The sequence below is a fragment of the Vipera berus genome (assembly GCF_964194415.1).
Source record: "Vipera berus genome assembly, chromosome: 3".
In the NCBI taxonomy this organism is placed as follows: domain Eukaryota; kingdom Metazoa; phylum Chordata; class Lepidosauria; order Squamata; family Viperidae; genus Vipera; species Vipera berus.
Genome location: NC_138204.1, coordinates 168,271,943 through 168,285,418, shown reverse-complemented (window position 1 = coordinate 168,285,418; position 13,476 = coordinate 168,271,943). Strand labels below are relative to the sequence as shown.

At 39.8% G+C, this 13,476-nt stretch overlaps 1 protein-coding gene across 1 annotated transcript; it reads left to right on the top strand.

Annotated features, from left to right (window-relative positions):
• Positions 1-344: 344 nt before the first annotated feature.
• Positions 345-11,618, top strand: TYMS (thymidylate synthetase). The gene is made up of 7 exons (XM_081322818.1): positions 345-573; positions 2,079-2,152; positions 6,693-6,867; positions 8,059-8,160; positions 8,329-8,504; positions 9,755-9,826; positions 10,669-11,618. The coding sequence occupies exons 1-7, from the start codon at positions 369-371 to the stop codon at positions 10,804-10,806; spliced, it is 942 nt and encodes a 313-aa protein (XP_081178944.1). The 5' UTR covers positions 345-368; the 3' UTR covers positions 10,807-11,618.
• Positions 11,619-13,476: the final 1,858 nt, after the last annotated feature.

Genomic DNA, 13,476 nt, shown 5'->3' with positions numbered 1-13,476 from the left:
CAACTGGGATATTCTGGAAAACAATATCTCGACACATTTGTTAGTTTGGTTTGTAAAAAAAATATGGGGGGAGCAAGTAAGACGCTTGCTTCCGGGTGAGAGCTTTTCCATACTTCCTCCTCCTCCTCCTCCTCCTCCAACGTGGGATTGAAGAGGAAACACTCAAACTCTACTCACAACAGTAGGTGGCATGGAACCCGAAGGAACTGGAAGGTCAGCCAATAACAATCCAGGCTCGGGGCAAACGCACTCCTTGGCTTCCTCTCATTGGCTTATCGGAGGGTGGGCGGGGAACGCGCCAAATCTAACGCTAGAATTTCGGTCCCGCCAAGAAAGGAGCCCGCTTCGCTCTGCTCGGTTACTTCGCAATGCCGGCTGAGCTGGACGTTCAAGAGACCCCCGCGCTGCCCCAGGAACAGCTCCTCGCCGCCTCTGGCTCTTCCCCATGTCACGGAGAGATTCAATATCTCCAGCAGGTCGAGCAGATCCTGCGCTTCGGACACAAAAAGGAGGATCGGACCGGGACAGGGACGCTGTCCATCTTCGGGATGCAAGCGCGGTACAACCTCCGAGGTGAGGTTCAGCCCCTCTCCTTCGGCTCCGCGTGTGTGTGTGTGTGTGTGTGTGTGTGTGTGTGGTTTTCTTTTGAGGAATTCGGGGGGGGGGGTTTGGCGGGAAACCGCTGCCGTTTCTGCAGCCTTGGTCTTAACAGTCTCTCGTTCTCAAAACTCTTCAAGTGCCTTCTCGGGGCTTTCAGGGCACCGAATTCGACTCGCACGATAAAGAATAAAAGAATACTACGTATTAAAAAGGAAGTCCTGGCCGTTTTATAATCCGTGAGCAAGAAAGAAACGGAGATGATCAGAGCAGGCGTGATAGTGGGGAGACCGGAGGAGGCAGCAGAAGTCTTCCGAGACTGAGATCATCTCGGTCTCCCGATTCCGGTATCGATTTTCAATTCGTAGCTCCTTGCTCGGGTTCTGTGTGATTTGGCGCGAACCCATTAGGTCTGGGATTCTTTGCTTAGGAAAACTTAGGTGACCTTGTCTCAAGACAGGAGCTATGGGGAAAGAGCAATGATCCCCCAACTGACACTCCCAAAATTTGATAAGTTATGTATTTTATCAGATTTATAGCCTGCCTTTTCTTTGGCAGAGGAAGTTTAAGGAAGTGCTTCTTATACAGGCAGTCCTTGACACGACCACGGTTGAGCCCCAAATTTATGATGCTAAGCAAGAAATTTGTTAAGTGAGTTTTGCCCCGTTTTCACGACCTTCCTTGCTTCACTTCGTTAAGCGTATCCCTGCAGTTGATGAGTTAGTAACATGGTTGTTAAGTGGATCTGATTTCCCCATTGACTTTGCTTGTCGGAAGGTCACAAAAGGGGACATTGCAACCGTTAATAAATATGAGTCGGTTGCCAAGCATCCGAATTTTGATTACGTGTCTGTAGGGATGCTGGAATGGTCGTAAGCGTGAAAAACAGTTATAAGTTCCTTTTTTTCCAATGCTGTTGAAACTTTAAACATTCACTAAATGAATTGCTGTAAGTCGTGTATTTTCCTCACAGCAGCAGCTCTGTGAGGTAGTCTAGGCCAGGGGTAGGCAACCTTGGCTCTTTTATGACTCGTGGACTTCAACTCCCAGAATTCCTGAGCCAGCACAGGAATTCTGGGTGTTGAAGTCCACGAGTCATAAAAGAGCCAAGGTTGCCTACCCCTGGTCTCTAGGCTAAGAGAGTGGCTGGCCCAGGGTCACTTGCTGCCCAAAGGCTCCAGCTTCCACAATGGTCAGCTTTTTGAGGTAACACAGACAAGAAATCAAAGCCAGGAGTACTGAGAATACCTTTATTGTAAGGTTACAGCAACAGAATCTTGCAAGTCTGGAAGCACTTTTCCTCTCCTTTGATAAAAAAATCCAAGTCTGAATTCTAAATTTTAATACTCCAATATGATGATCTGATTAAATATTTGTCTGAATTATGTTTAATAACTCTGAATTGTGTACTAAGTAACTTTAGAAATGTTGAGTTAGCATATAACTCAATATCTCTAATATTTTTTTCAACTTCCTTTCAGATGGTTTTCCGTTGCTAACAACTAAAAGAGTATTCTGGAAGGGAGTACTTGAAGAACTACTTTGGTTTATCAAGGTATAATGCATAGTAAATAAGTTTGTCAAATTTTGATTAGGCCCATTGAAATCAATAGAAATTAAGATTAGGCTTTGGTTATATTAGTCACGATGTCTGTAGCTGGTCCAATGAAAAAAATGTATAAAAGATGGTCTGCATTCATCCAAGAAAGGGACTGAATTACTTAGCAATAAAATCACAGCTTTTTTGAGGAACATTTAAACTAAATAATGGGGATAGTGAGTTAATTGATACAGAACATCACTGTCCCTGGCAATCTAAGAAAATAGGGGAAGCCAGGCACCATACATGTTATGCAGCAAGTAAACACAGGGTCAGTCATAAAGGACTCAAATGTCTATACACTAATGCACAGAGTATGAACAGTAAGCAGGGTGAACTAGAAATTCAGGTAAATGAGGGCAGATATGATATTGTTGCCATTACGGAAACATGGTGGGACGAAACCTACAAATGGAACACACAGCCACAGGGATTTAAACTATTTAAAAGAAACAGACTAAACAAAAGAGGAGGTGGAGTTGCTCTATATATAAGAAATAACTTTATCTCTACAGAAATAGAGCACAACAATGACGAAAACTGTAAACTTGAATGCATTTGGGTCAATATAAAAGGGGGGGAATATGACATTGCCATAGGTGTATACTATAGGCTGCCCAACCAAGCAGAGGAAACAGATGAACTTTTTGCTAGTCAGCTAACTAAGGTATGTAAGAAGCACATCACAATAGTAATGGGGGACTTTAATTACCCTGATATCAACTGGGAGACAAAATCTGCACCAAGTGGAAGATCAAACAGATTCCTGTCAAACCTAGCAGACAACTTTCTCTCCCAAAAAGTAGAGAAGGGAACTAGGGGATTAGCCATATTGGATTTAATTCTCACAAACAGAGATGAAATGATAGAAGGTGTCGAAGCCATAGGAACCTTGGGGGGAAGTGATCATGCAATATTGGAATTCAACATTCTGGAGGCACAAGCAATAGAACACAGCCAAACTAGAGTCTTGGACTTTAAAAGAGCTAATTTCAATAAACTTAGAGAGACCATGGGAAGAATTCCATGGATGAAAATCCTAAAGGGGAAAACAATTCAAGTAGCTTGGGAAATTTTGAAAAGTGAGATAATAAAGGCCCAGTCTAGTACAATACCAACAAAGAAGAAAAATAACAGCTCTCAAAAGAAACCAGCATGGCTGCATAAAGAACTCTCTGATAAATTGAAAGATAAAAAGGACAAGTATAAGAATTGGAAAGAGGGGCACATAACTAAGTCAGAATATCAGCAAATAGCCCGTGCCTGCAAAGATGAAGTGAGGAAAGCTAAGGCTCAAAATGAACTAAGGCTTGTGACCAAAGTCAAAAATAACAAAAAAATACTTCTTTCAACATATAAAAAACAAGAAAAAAATTAAGGAAATGATTGGTCCATTAGTGGGGGAAAGTGGCAAGAAGGTGACAAGCAATAAGGAGAAAGCAGAACTATTTAACTCGTTTTTTGCATCTGTCTTTACACAAAGGGAAAAAACAGTCCAACCTACCAACACCAGTGCCATAAAAAACAGAATAGAAATGCAAGTTAAGATAGGCAAAAAATGGTAAGTGAACACCTGTCCAGCCTAGACGAGTTCAAATCACCAGGACCATATGGATTACACCCCAAAGTTCTCAAGGAACTGGCAGACGTGATCTCAGAACCACTGATTTATATTTTTCATAGATCCTGGAGCACTGGGGAACTACCAGAGGACTGGAAGAGAGCTGATGTAGTTCCCATCTTCAAAAAAGGTAAAAAAATAGATCCAGGAAACTACAGACCTATCAGCCTGACCTCAATACCTGGGAAGATTCTGGAAAAGATAATCAAACAACAAATCAGCGAACACCTTGATGCAAACAAAGTCATCACTAAAAGTCAACATGGGTTTGTCAAAAACAGATCATGCCAGACAAATCTTATTACATTCTTTGTCCAAGTGACAAAATTAGTGGACCAGAGGAATGCTGTAGATATAATTTACTTGGACTTCAGTAAGGCATTTGATAAAGTAGATCACAATGTACTACTTGATAAGATAGAAAAATGTGGGTTAGATAGCATCACCACCAGATGGATTCGTAGCTGGCTGACAGGCCGTACTCAGCGTGTGGTCCTCAATGGAACTGCATCTACATGGAAGGAAGTGTGTAGTGGGGTGCCCCAGGGCTCTGTTCTGGGCCCAGTGCTCTTCAATATCTTCATTAACGATTTGGATGAGGGGATAGATGGGGAACTCATCAAATTTGCAGACGACACCAAGCTGGCAGGAATAGCCAATACTCCAGACTATAGGTGTCGCGCCCCGCGGGCCCGACATTCAGCGGGACCCCGATGACCAGCACTGCACCCACGGACCCTCGCCTCGAGCCACCCACACCCCTCCCGTCTCCCTGGCAAACCTGATCTACGGCGGGCGGCTCCTGCACCTTTCCCTTCGCCGGAGCAGCAGCAACGGCAACACAGGGGTGTACGGTCAGCTGGGGAGCGCGCGCATGCGCACGATGGGCCTGTTTCTGCCACGGCACTTGTTTCCATGGACAGCTGGGGAGCGTGCGCATGCGCAGGGCAGCCTGGCCGGTTCCGCTCGGTGCCGGCAGGCTCTGCGGCCTCGTTGGGGGATGGGTCTGAGCCTGCCGCGAGGCCTGCAACTGGGACGACACCGGAGCAGGTGGAAGGACCCGGCCTTGGCAGGCCTGCGGGGGACTGCTTCCTGCCTCCTACCCTCCTTCATGCAGGCCGAGGGACTGTGGCTTGTGAACCGGCTAGCACGGCTGAGAACCCGACAGGCCTACGAACCCGATGGTGTGGGGGTCCGTGGCGGGGTGGGGAGGTGTCTGGGGATTGGGGACGGGTGGCGCTGGCCCAGGGGTGGGGTGTGAAGGTGGCACACGATGGTGGTGGGTCGGGGTATCGGGTGGGGGCTTACCTGGGTGATGGAGGGTGCCAGGGCAGGGATCGAAAGGAGTTTCCGGGGAGGAGCGGTCTTTAAATATGGGATGGGCGGATACGGGTGCGGTTGGGTGGGGTGTGGGCATTTTCGTTCGACAAGTATTTAGCAGCGTTGGTTGTGGGTAGCGGCCAACGCTGACTTTGTTTTCCTTGGATTTGCTGTCTGTCGACAATAAACCTTTCCTTGAGGACTTGGCGCTCGTTTCGGTTGCATTTTTTCCTGCTCTCCGGACGAGGGCTGAGAATAGGCTTAAGATACAGAAGGATCTGGACAGACTCGAACACTGGGCTCTATCTAACAAAATGAAATTCAATGGTGAAAAAAGTAAGGTTCTACATTTAGGCAGGAAAAATCAAATGCACAGGTATAGTATAGGTGGTACCTTGCTCAATAGTAGTAACTGTGAGAGGGATCTCGGAGTCCTAGTGGACAATCACTTCAATATGAGCCAGCAGTGTGCTGCAGCTGCCAAAAAAGCCAACACAGTGCTAGGCTGCATTAACAGAGGGATAGAATCAAGATCAAGTGAAGTACTAATACCACTTTACAATGCTTTGGTAAGGCCACACCTGGAATACTGCATCCAGTTTTGGTCACCACGATGTAAAAAAGATGTTGAGACTCTAGAAAGAGTACAGAGAAGAGCAACAAAGATGATTGGGGGACTGGGAGGCTAAAACATATAGGGAACGGTTGCTGGAACTGGGTATGTGTAGTTTAACGAAGAGAAGGGTGAGGGGTGACATGATAGCAGTGTTCCAATATCTCAGGGGCTGCCACAAAGAAGAGGGAGTCAAGCTATTCTCCAAAGCACCTGAAGGCAGGAAAAGAAGCAACGGATAGAAACTATTCAAGGAGAGAAGCAACCTAGAACTAAGGAGAAACTTCCTGACAGAACAATTAACCAGTGGAACAACCTGCCTCCAGAGGTGGTGAATGCTCCAACACTGGAAGTTTTTAAGAAGAGACTGGCCAGCCATTTGCCTGAAATGGTATAAGGTTTCCTGCCTGAGCAGGGGGTTGGACTAGATGACCTCCAAGGTCCCTTCCAACTTATTATTATTTCTTATAAGTTCAAACAATAGGGCCGTATTAATTCAGCAATAAATTATTTGGACAGGATACAGATGAGGTACATTATTCTACTGGAAGGCAGCAGAATTCTGGATAGAAGAGTCCTAGGCGATAAGTGTCAGTCTACAAACTACAAAAGAGGTGGTCCAAAAGTGAAGCTAATTATTCAACATCAGTAACGAATCTTTTTTATAGCCTTTAGACAAAAAAATCCACTATATAGCAGAACACGTATCTAAAATTGTAAGGCTAAAACATACACAGAAAACTATTAGTCTGAGTATTGAAACTGGTATTCTGAATATTTGCCGTTTTACTGGCAGCAATTAGAATTCTATCACTTAATGTTGAGAGATATTTTCTTCCCAAAGTATTAGGCTTCATATTGACCTCTACAAATTTTTAAAAATTACATTAACTAGTTTATTCTGAATGCTGATAAATGATTTTTTTTCCTCATTACAACAGGGTTCTACAAATGCAAAAGAGCTTTCTGCTAAGGGAGTTAAGATTTGGGATGCCAATGGTTCTCGGCAATTCTTAGACAAACAGGGATTTTTCTCTAGAGAGGAAGGAGACTTAGGTCCTATTTATGGCTTCCAGTGGCGACATTTTGGAGCCGAGTACAAAGATATGAATACAGGTAAACATGGCTAAATATTTGCTTGCGTTTTTAGGTATCCCTAAAAAGACACTCTAGGATACTAAAAATGTAGTTGTTAAAATTGGCTTGATTTCAAAAATGTACAGGTAATCTTCATTTTAAAAAAATAAAAATAAAAATTTAACTATCCTAATGGGAATATGATTGTTAGCAGTGGAACTTGGAACCGTGGGTATGTTACACAAACAGCTTTCTTTCTTTCAAACCTTTTATTTCTAATCAATATGCTTTGCAAGGGTGGGGGATGACAAAGCACAGGTCAGACTCGGACAACACATACTGACTAAAGTGACTGATGCCATGCAGGTCATAAGTAGACTGTAGTTATTTTTTCAATATTATAACTTTGAACAGTTGCTGAACAAATGGTCAGCAAATGAGGACTACCGTAATTAAAGTACATGGAGGCATGAAGCAGGCATATACATAGAATGAAGGCTACTGCTAAGCTCGTAAGCCGCCCTGAGTCTTTGGAGAAGGGCGGGATATAAATGGAATTAAAAAATAAATAAATGAAAAGACACGACTGCTTTAAACAGTTGCTGAGAGGTGTTTCCTATTTATTCCCTGTGTCTCAGACTTCTGTTTAGAACGAACTCTTATTTAAAATAATTATAAAATATTGTCTTCATGTTATGCACTAAGCAGGTTTCTGTTTCAAGAAGATTCAAATAATTTGTTATTGGAAGTAAATAATTTTTAAAAGATATTTTTTCTAATTTCAGTAGTTACGTAAAACTTATATGTATTGCTGGTCCCATTTAACCTAGAGGAAACTGCTGTTTACGTCTACTGTTAATAAGTACTTTGATCACTATAGAGTAGGTGATTGTAATTGATAGTTCAAATTTTCCCTAGAATTAAAGTGGATTTATACTATCACCAGTTATTAAATTGCTTACATGTCTGCCCTTTCAATCAGATGACATCATAAAAATACATTTTGTATTCTGTCTTCCAGACTACCTAAACACATTTGTGCTGATTGGCCGTGACTGATGCTTCCTGGGTGGTTTATTTAGTTGACATTTCCAGAAGTAACTTGCAATTCTTAAATAATGTTGTCTTTAGTGGAACAATCTCATAATAAATAAGCTAAACACCTATTAAGAGTGAGATAGTTCTTGTATTGAAAAGTATTATAAATAAGCTTGGCTTCGCTTTTTGTAGATTATACAGGACAAGGAGTAGACCAACTGCAGCAAGTAATTGATACAATCAGAAACAAACCAGATGACAGAAGAATTATAATGTGTGCGTGGAATCCTAAAGGTATATTATGACAATTAATACTGAGTCATTGAAGTTTGTAGTTATCTATAACTTTTGTTAGAAACAAAATGCTATCTTAGAAAACAAAGATATTCAGGATAATTGCATGAGCAGAATTCTCTTGGGCAATTATTCTTTTTCAAAATGTATTTGTTTTTTGCTTTTCAGATCTCTCTGCAATGGCTCTCCCTCCATGCCATGCTCTCTGCCAGTTTTACATTTTAAATGGGGAACTCTCTTGTCAGTTATATCAGCGTTCTGGAGACATGGGACTGGGTGTACCGTTCAACATAGCTAGTTATTCACTTCTTACTTCAATGATTGCCCATGTTACAGGCTTGAAGGTATCTATCTTTTAAACTAATTCTTTGGGAAATAAGGAAAAACAAACAAATCTCAGGGTGAAGCCAGTTTGGCAAGGTATGGAACTCTACCAATATTTCCAGAAACAGTGGGAAAGAGGTAAATTCTGGCAGCACTCCACTACTATGAAGAGTGAGAGCTTACAGTACTTAACAGCATTAGCGAATTTCTACTTAAAAAACAGCCAGCATGAGAAACTTACATAGCTATTGGAACTCAATTTCCTATGCTTACTATAAGAGATATTTGGAATAGGTATAGTTTTGTACCGTGTATTTATGGATAATTGAGTACAGAACACCTTCCATTCTTTATGGAAAATAGCTTGTGATGTGACAGGTTCTATTTACTTAACAGTGCTGCCTAAGGTTTGGCACTTGCCTCAGTTGGAAGAATTTATATACCGAGGCTTAAGTACTGGTGAGATGCAGAAGGAATTTGGTTCTACTTCATGGAAATGTATAAAGATGGGTGGTATTGGAGGGAAAAGCCTTATTGGCAGTATTGAAACATCTATATAACAGGACAAAATTACCTCATATATCTTATAAACATTTTTGCTTATCTGCAAAATTCATTGCTGTATTGCAATGACTGAAATAGCAGTAATAACTACATGACAAAGATTGATGGTTTGTGGAAGCGTGAAAAATGAAATTTTATGGGTTCATCTTGTTCCAAACACACACAAATGCATACATTTAAACTTGATTCAGAATAAGGAAGATACAGTCCTACTAGGAATGTGTAGTACTTAAGACGTTGGACCTTGTTGGTGCAAGATGAAGCCCCCTTAAATGGTGACTTAAGACATTGTATGAACAAAATAGGGATTGAATAAGACTGTTCTTTTTCCCCCCAAACAGGTGAGATCCATTTAGGAAAGCTGTACTTGAATTTAACAAAACATGAGCCCAGTTCTATTTCTACTTGGAGAGAGAATTGCATCACCCTATGTGTCAGATAAATACTTGGAAGGGAATTCTCTCTTAGCCCAATGTACCTCACCTGGTTAATACTGTGTAGAATAAAATAAGGGAAGACTCTAAGCAACCTAGGTTCTCAGGAAAACCAGGACCTAGATGTAAAGAAATACTTTTGGAGTATGAACAAACCAATGTATAGAAGAAGAAGAATCAGTACATTCAGGAAACAAAACTTGTCTAACAGTATGCTTATTTTTCTGTTTATTCTTAATTCATACACTAAATGATGATCTTTTTTTATATAGCCTGGTGAATTCATACATACATTAGGGGATGCTCATATATATTTAAACCATATTGAACCCTTGAAAATACAGGTAATTATATCAATTACTTCCATGTTGTTTTAATATCATAACCATTGTATGTACTGGATACTCCTCATTTCCGGCAGGATCTGGATGAAGTATAATTTCTAAACCTTAGGAGTTATCAATTCTTCCTGAATTGATAGTTTTGTCAGTATTGGGCAGAAATGAGCTGGAGTACTGCAGAATTTGATACATTTTCCTATCTTATTTAACACAGCACAATTGGAGGCGATAACACATGGGCATAATCGTTACATAGATAATAGTTTTATATTATATTTCCAGCCTAGATTGGTCAGGAGATGCATGAGTATGGATGGGTCAAAATAAGCAAAAGTTGATTCCCAAGAAGACTAAACACTTGCCCAGAAATCTTTAGGCTCTCTGGTGACCTCTTCTAGTTCTGGAAAGATTTGTGCTACCTTGGAAGAAGCTTGTTTGTGATTTTCAGTAGCTTTGTGGGTATCCTGGATTAATGGCTACTGCTAGAAAAACAGGTGGAGTGGATGGCTTCATTTATGTCCCCATTACTTTGTGATTGCATTATTACAATGTGCTGTCAAGGGGCTTACCTTTGAAGGCCACTTGACATCTTCAATTGTTGCAAAATGCAGCGGCTTACATACTAACAGATGAAAGCCAGTTTAATAGGGTAGCATTTTTACAGCTGTTGAATTGCTACTGGTACATCTTCAGATACAATTATATATTATATCATCCTATGAAATAGATTGTCTACTGTTTTAAATCAAAACTTACATAATTTACTAATAAAAAGTATCTTCAATAAGCAGTTTAGCACTTAATTGTGCTCTATACCATGTAACACACATATATTTAAATTTCAGCTTCAGAGGCAACCAAGACCTTTCCCTAAGCTCAAAATTCTTCGTAAAGTTGAAAACATCAATGACTTCAGAGCAGATGACTTTGAGATAGAAGACTATCAACCACACCCACCTATTAAAATGGAAATGGCTGTCTAATGAACTTTTTGTGTGACTGTTTTAATGTTCGGCCTGGAGTTAATGCATTTAAGCAATATTTGTATTCAAATTCAAAAGGTCAAAACCCTTTTTTTTAAAAAAAAAAGTGTTTTCATATGACGCTTGAATCTGAAGTAAACTGTTATATATGCATCATGCACAGGTCATATAAAGGGTTTGTATAGTTTGGCATTATCCAATAAATCATATATGTTGTAATAAATGTTAGTTGAAATCTTAGAAAGATGTACTGGATCACTCATTTTTCAAGTTAAACCTGGCAAAGTTCCAGTAGGAAAACTGTAGAATAGAAAAATGCAACAAATATAGCTTGGGGAAGTAGATAGCAACTTTAAAATGAAATAGACTAATTTTACGACTGAAGCTATGATAAAAAAAAATTATAGAACTATCCAGATTCCAATAAAGGAGAATATTTGTAGCTCAGGGTTGACATGAGGGGTCCTTGGTGCTCTCTGAGTTTCCCTGCATCAGTAAGATTTTAGCTTGTATATTTCTTAATCTCCTTTATGTGACCTTTACACACAAATCAATATTAAAATTTAACAGTAATTATACTTATAAATTTTATATGACCAAAATTTTCTTTATCTCAATTCATAACAATATCTTATTGAAAATACACATCTTATCTATTTAAATGTATTCTATTTAAATTCCCATAAGTAGATCAAAACCCCATTCTTCAGTCTTATTCTGGCTTTCTTTGCCAAATCGTCTTCCATGTCCGTGCTTTTGAGTCATCAAGCGAATCTCCTTGTATTGTTATATCATTTGACGTTGAGCAAGCCATCCAGTTGCCTTTTTTTTTTTATTGAAAAGTTTTAAAAATACAGTTTTCCTTTAAAAAAACCCCTTCCCCCTCCCTCCTCCCCTCCCTACCTCCCCCCTTCCCCCCCCTCCCCCCCTCCCTCCTCCCCCCCACCTCCCCCTAACCCCCCTCCCCCCCCCGGACTTCCCAGAGCTAAATACAAGGTATATATATATAAAAAAGCAATCATAAACAACCATATACTAACAACTATAAATTCTAAAATCCATCACTCTCTAACTTATATAGGATCAAACAAAACTTAGCATTATTAAATATATATAGAAGACAAAATAAAAAAAGAAAAAAGGAAACGAAAGAAGACTTATTCAAATGCTAGATAAAACTTCTTGACCCTATACTTATTCTGGATAAACTCAATCCATTTTCTCCATTCCATAATATAATGTTCTTGCGAGTAATCTTTCAAATAGGCCGAAATCTTCGCCATCTCTGCCAAGTCGGAAACCTTTAAAATCCACTCTTGTATAGTCGGTAGTTCCTCTTTCTTCCAATATTGACCTATCAAAAGTCTTGCTGCCGTAACTAAATTCAACATCAACTTAGAGTCCACAACTGTAGCGTCAACAATTATTCCCAACAAAAAAAATTGCGGACAAAACTTTATCCTCCGTTTAAAAATCTTCTGCATATTCCACCAGACTTTTATCCAAAAAGCCTTGACCTTTTTACATGTCCACCATATGTGAAAATATGTTGCCTCTTCATCACCACACCTCCAACATTTAGGCTGATAATTCGGATACATACTTGCAAGCTTTTTAGGATCTAGATGCCATCTATAAAACATTTTGTAAAAGTTCTCTCTTAAACTTTGAGCTTGAGTGAATTTTACATTCCTCACCCAGATCTTTTCCCACATGTCCATTGTAATAACTTCCTGAATGTTTTGGGCCCATTTTATCATACAATCCTTAACAAGCTCTGTTTCTGAATCGATCTCTATCAATGCAAGATATATCCGTTTAATATGTGCTGATCCTTGATTTCTAATTTGCTTTATCAAATTTTCATCAGTCGTTGCAAATCCATTTTTTTGGTCTTCTTTCCACCTGGCCTGTAACTGAATATATTGAAACCAAGTCTGAACAACCTTCTCTTCTCGCAAGAAACTATATGATTTCAAGCACCAAATATTCCTTTCCAAACTTAAAATTTCCTTGTAAGTAGTCTCATCATGTTTGAAACCAGCATGTATATTTTCTATTGCGTGTTTTGGGATTGCCCACAATGGTATCTTGCTGCTTAACTTATGTCTATACTTCTTCCAAACTCTCAGCAATGCCTGTCTTAAAATATGCATCCTAAACACAGTATCTACCTTCTTATCATACAACAAATATGCCAGTTGCCTTTTTTTTTGAAAGGACTGATAGATCCAGCAAGTCGTCTCTGTTTTTCTGTCTCACCGTAGTTGTCTTAAACTGTTTTTCTTTTCTTCCATCTGTTTTTCATTTTGATCCTCAGGTTGCTTCTGATTTGTACAGGAAGTCTTTTCCTTTTTCCATATTGTCAGTTTCTTTTTTGGATTTTCCATTGTATTTGTTGAGCAGTTAAATCTGTCATTGTATTTAATTGTTCCACTTTTTCTGTTGTATTTTGTATAATGATTTTTTTAGTTATAGTCATAGTTTGAGTTTGCATATCCAGGCTGTCTTGTTTTTCTCTGTAGCTTCTTATTTCTTCACCAGCTGTAAGATATTTTGAAGAATTGCTTTCAACATAACCAGAGTTTGTTCCTGCTTTTCTTCCTTAGAAAAAAAAAAACTGTTGCTGGTTTTCTTCCATACTGGTATATTAGACTAAGACTTTACAGT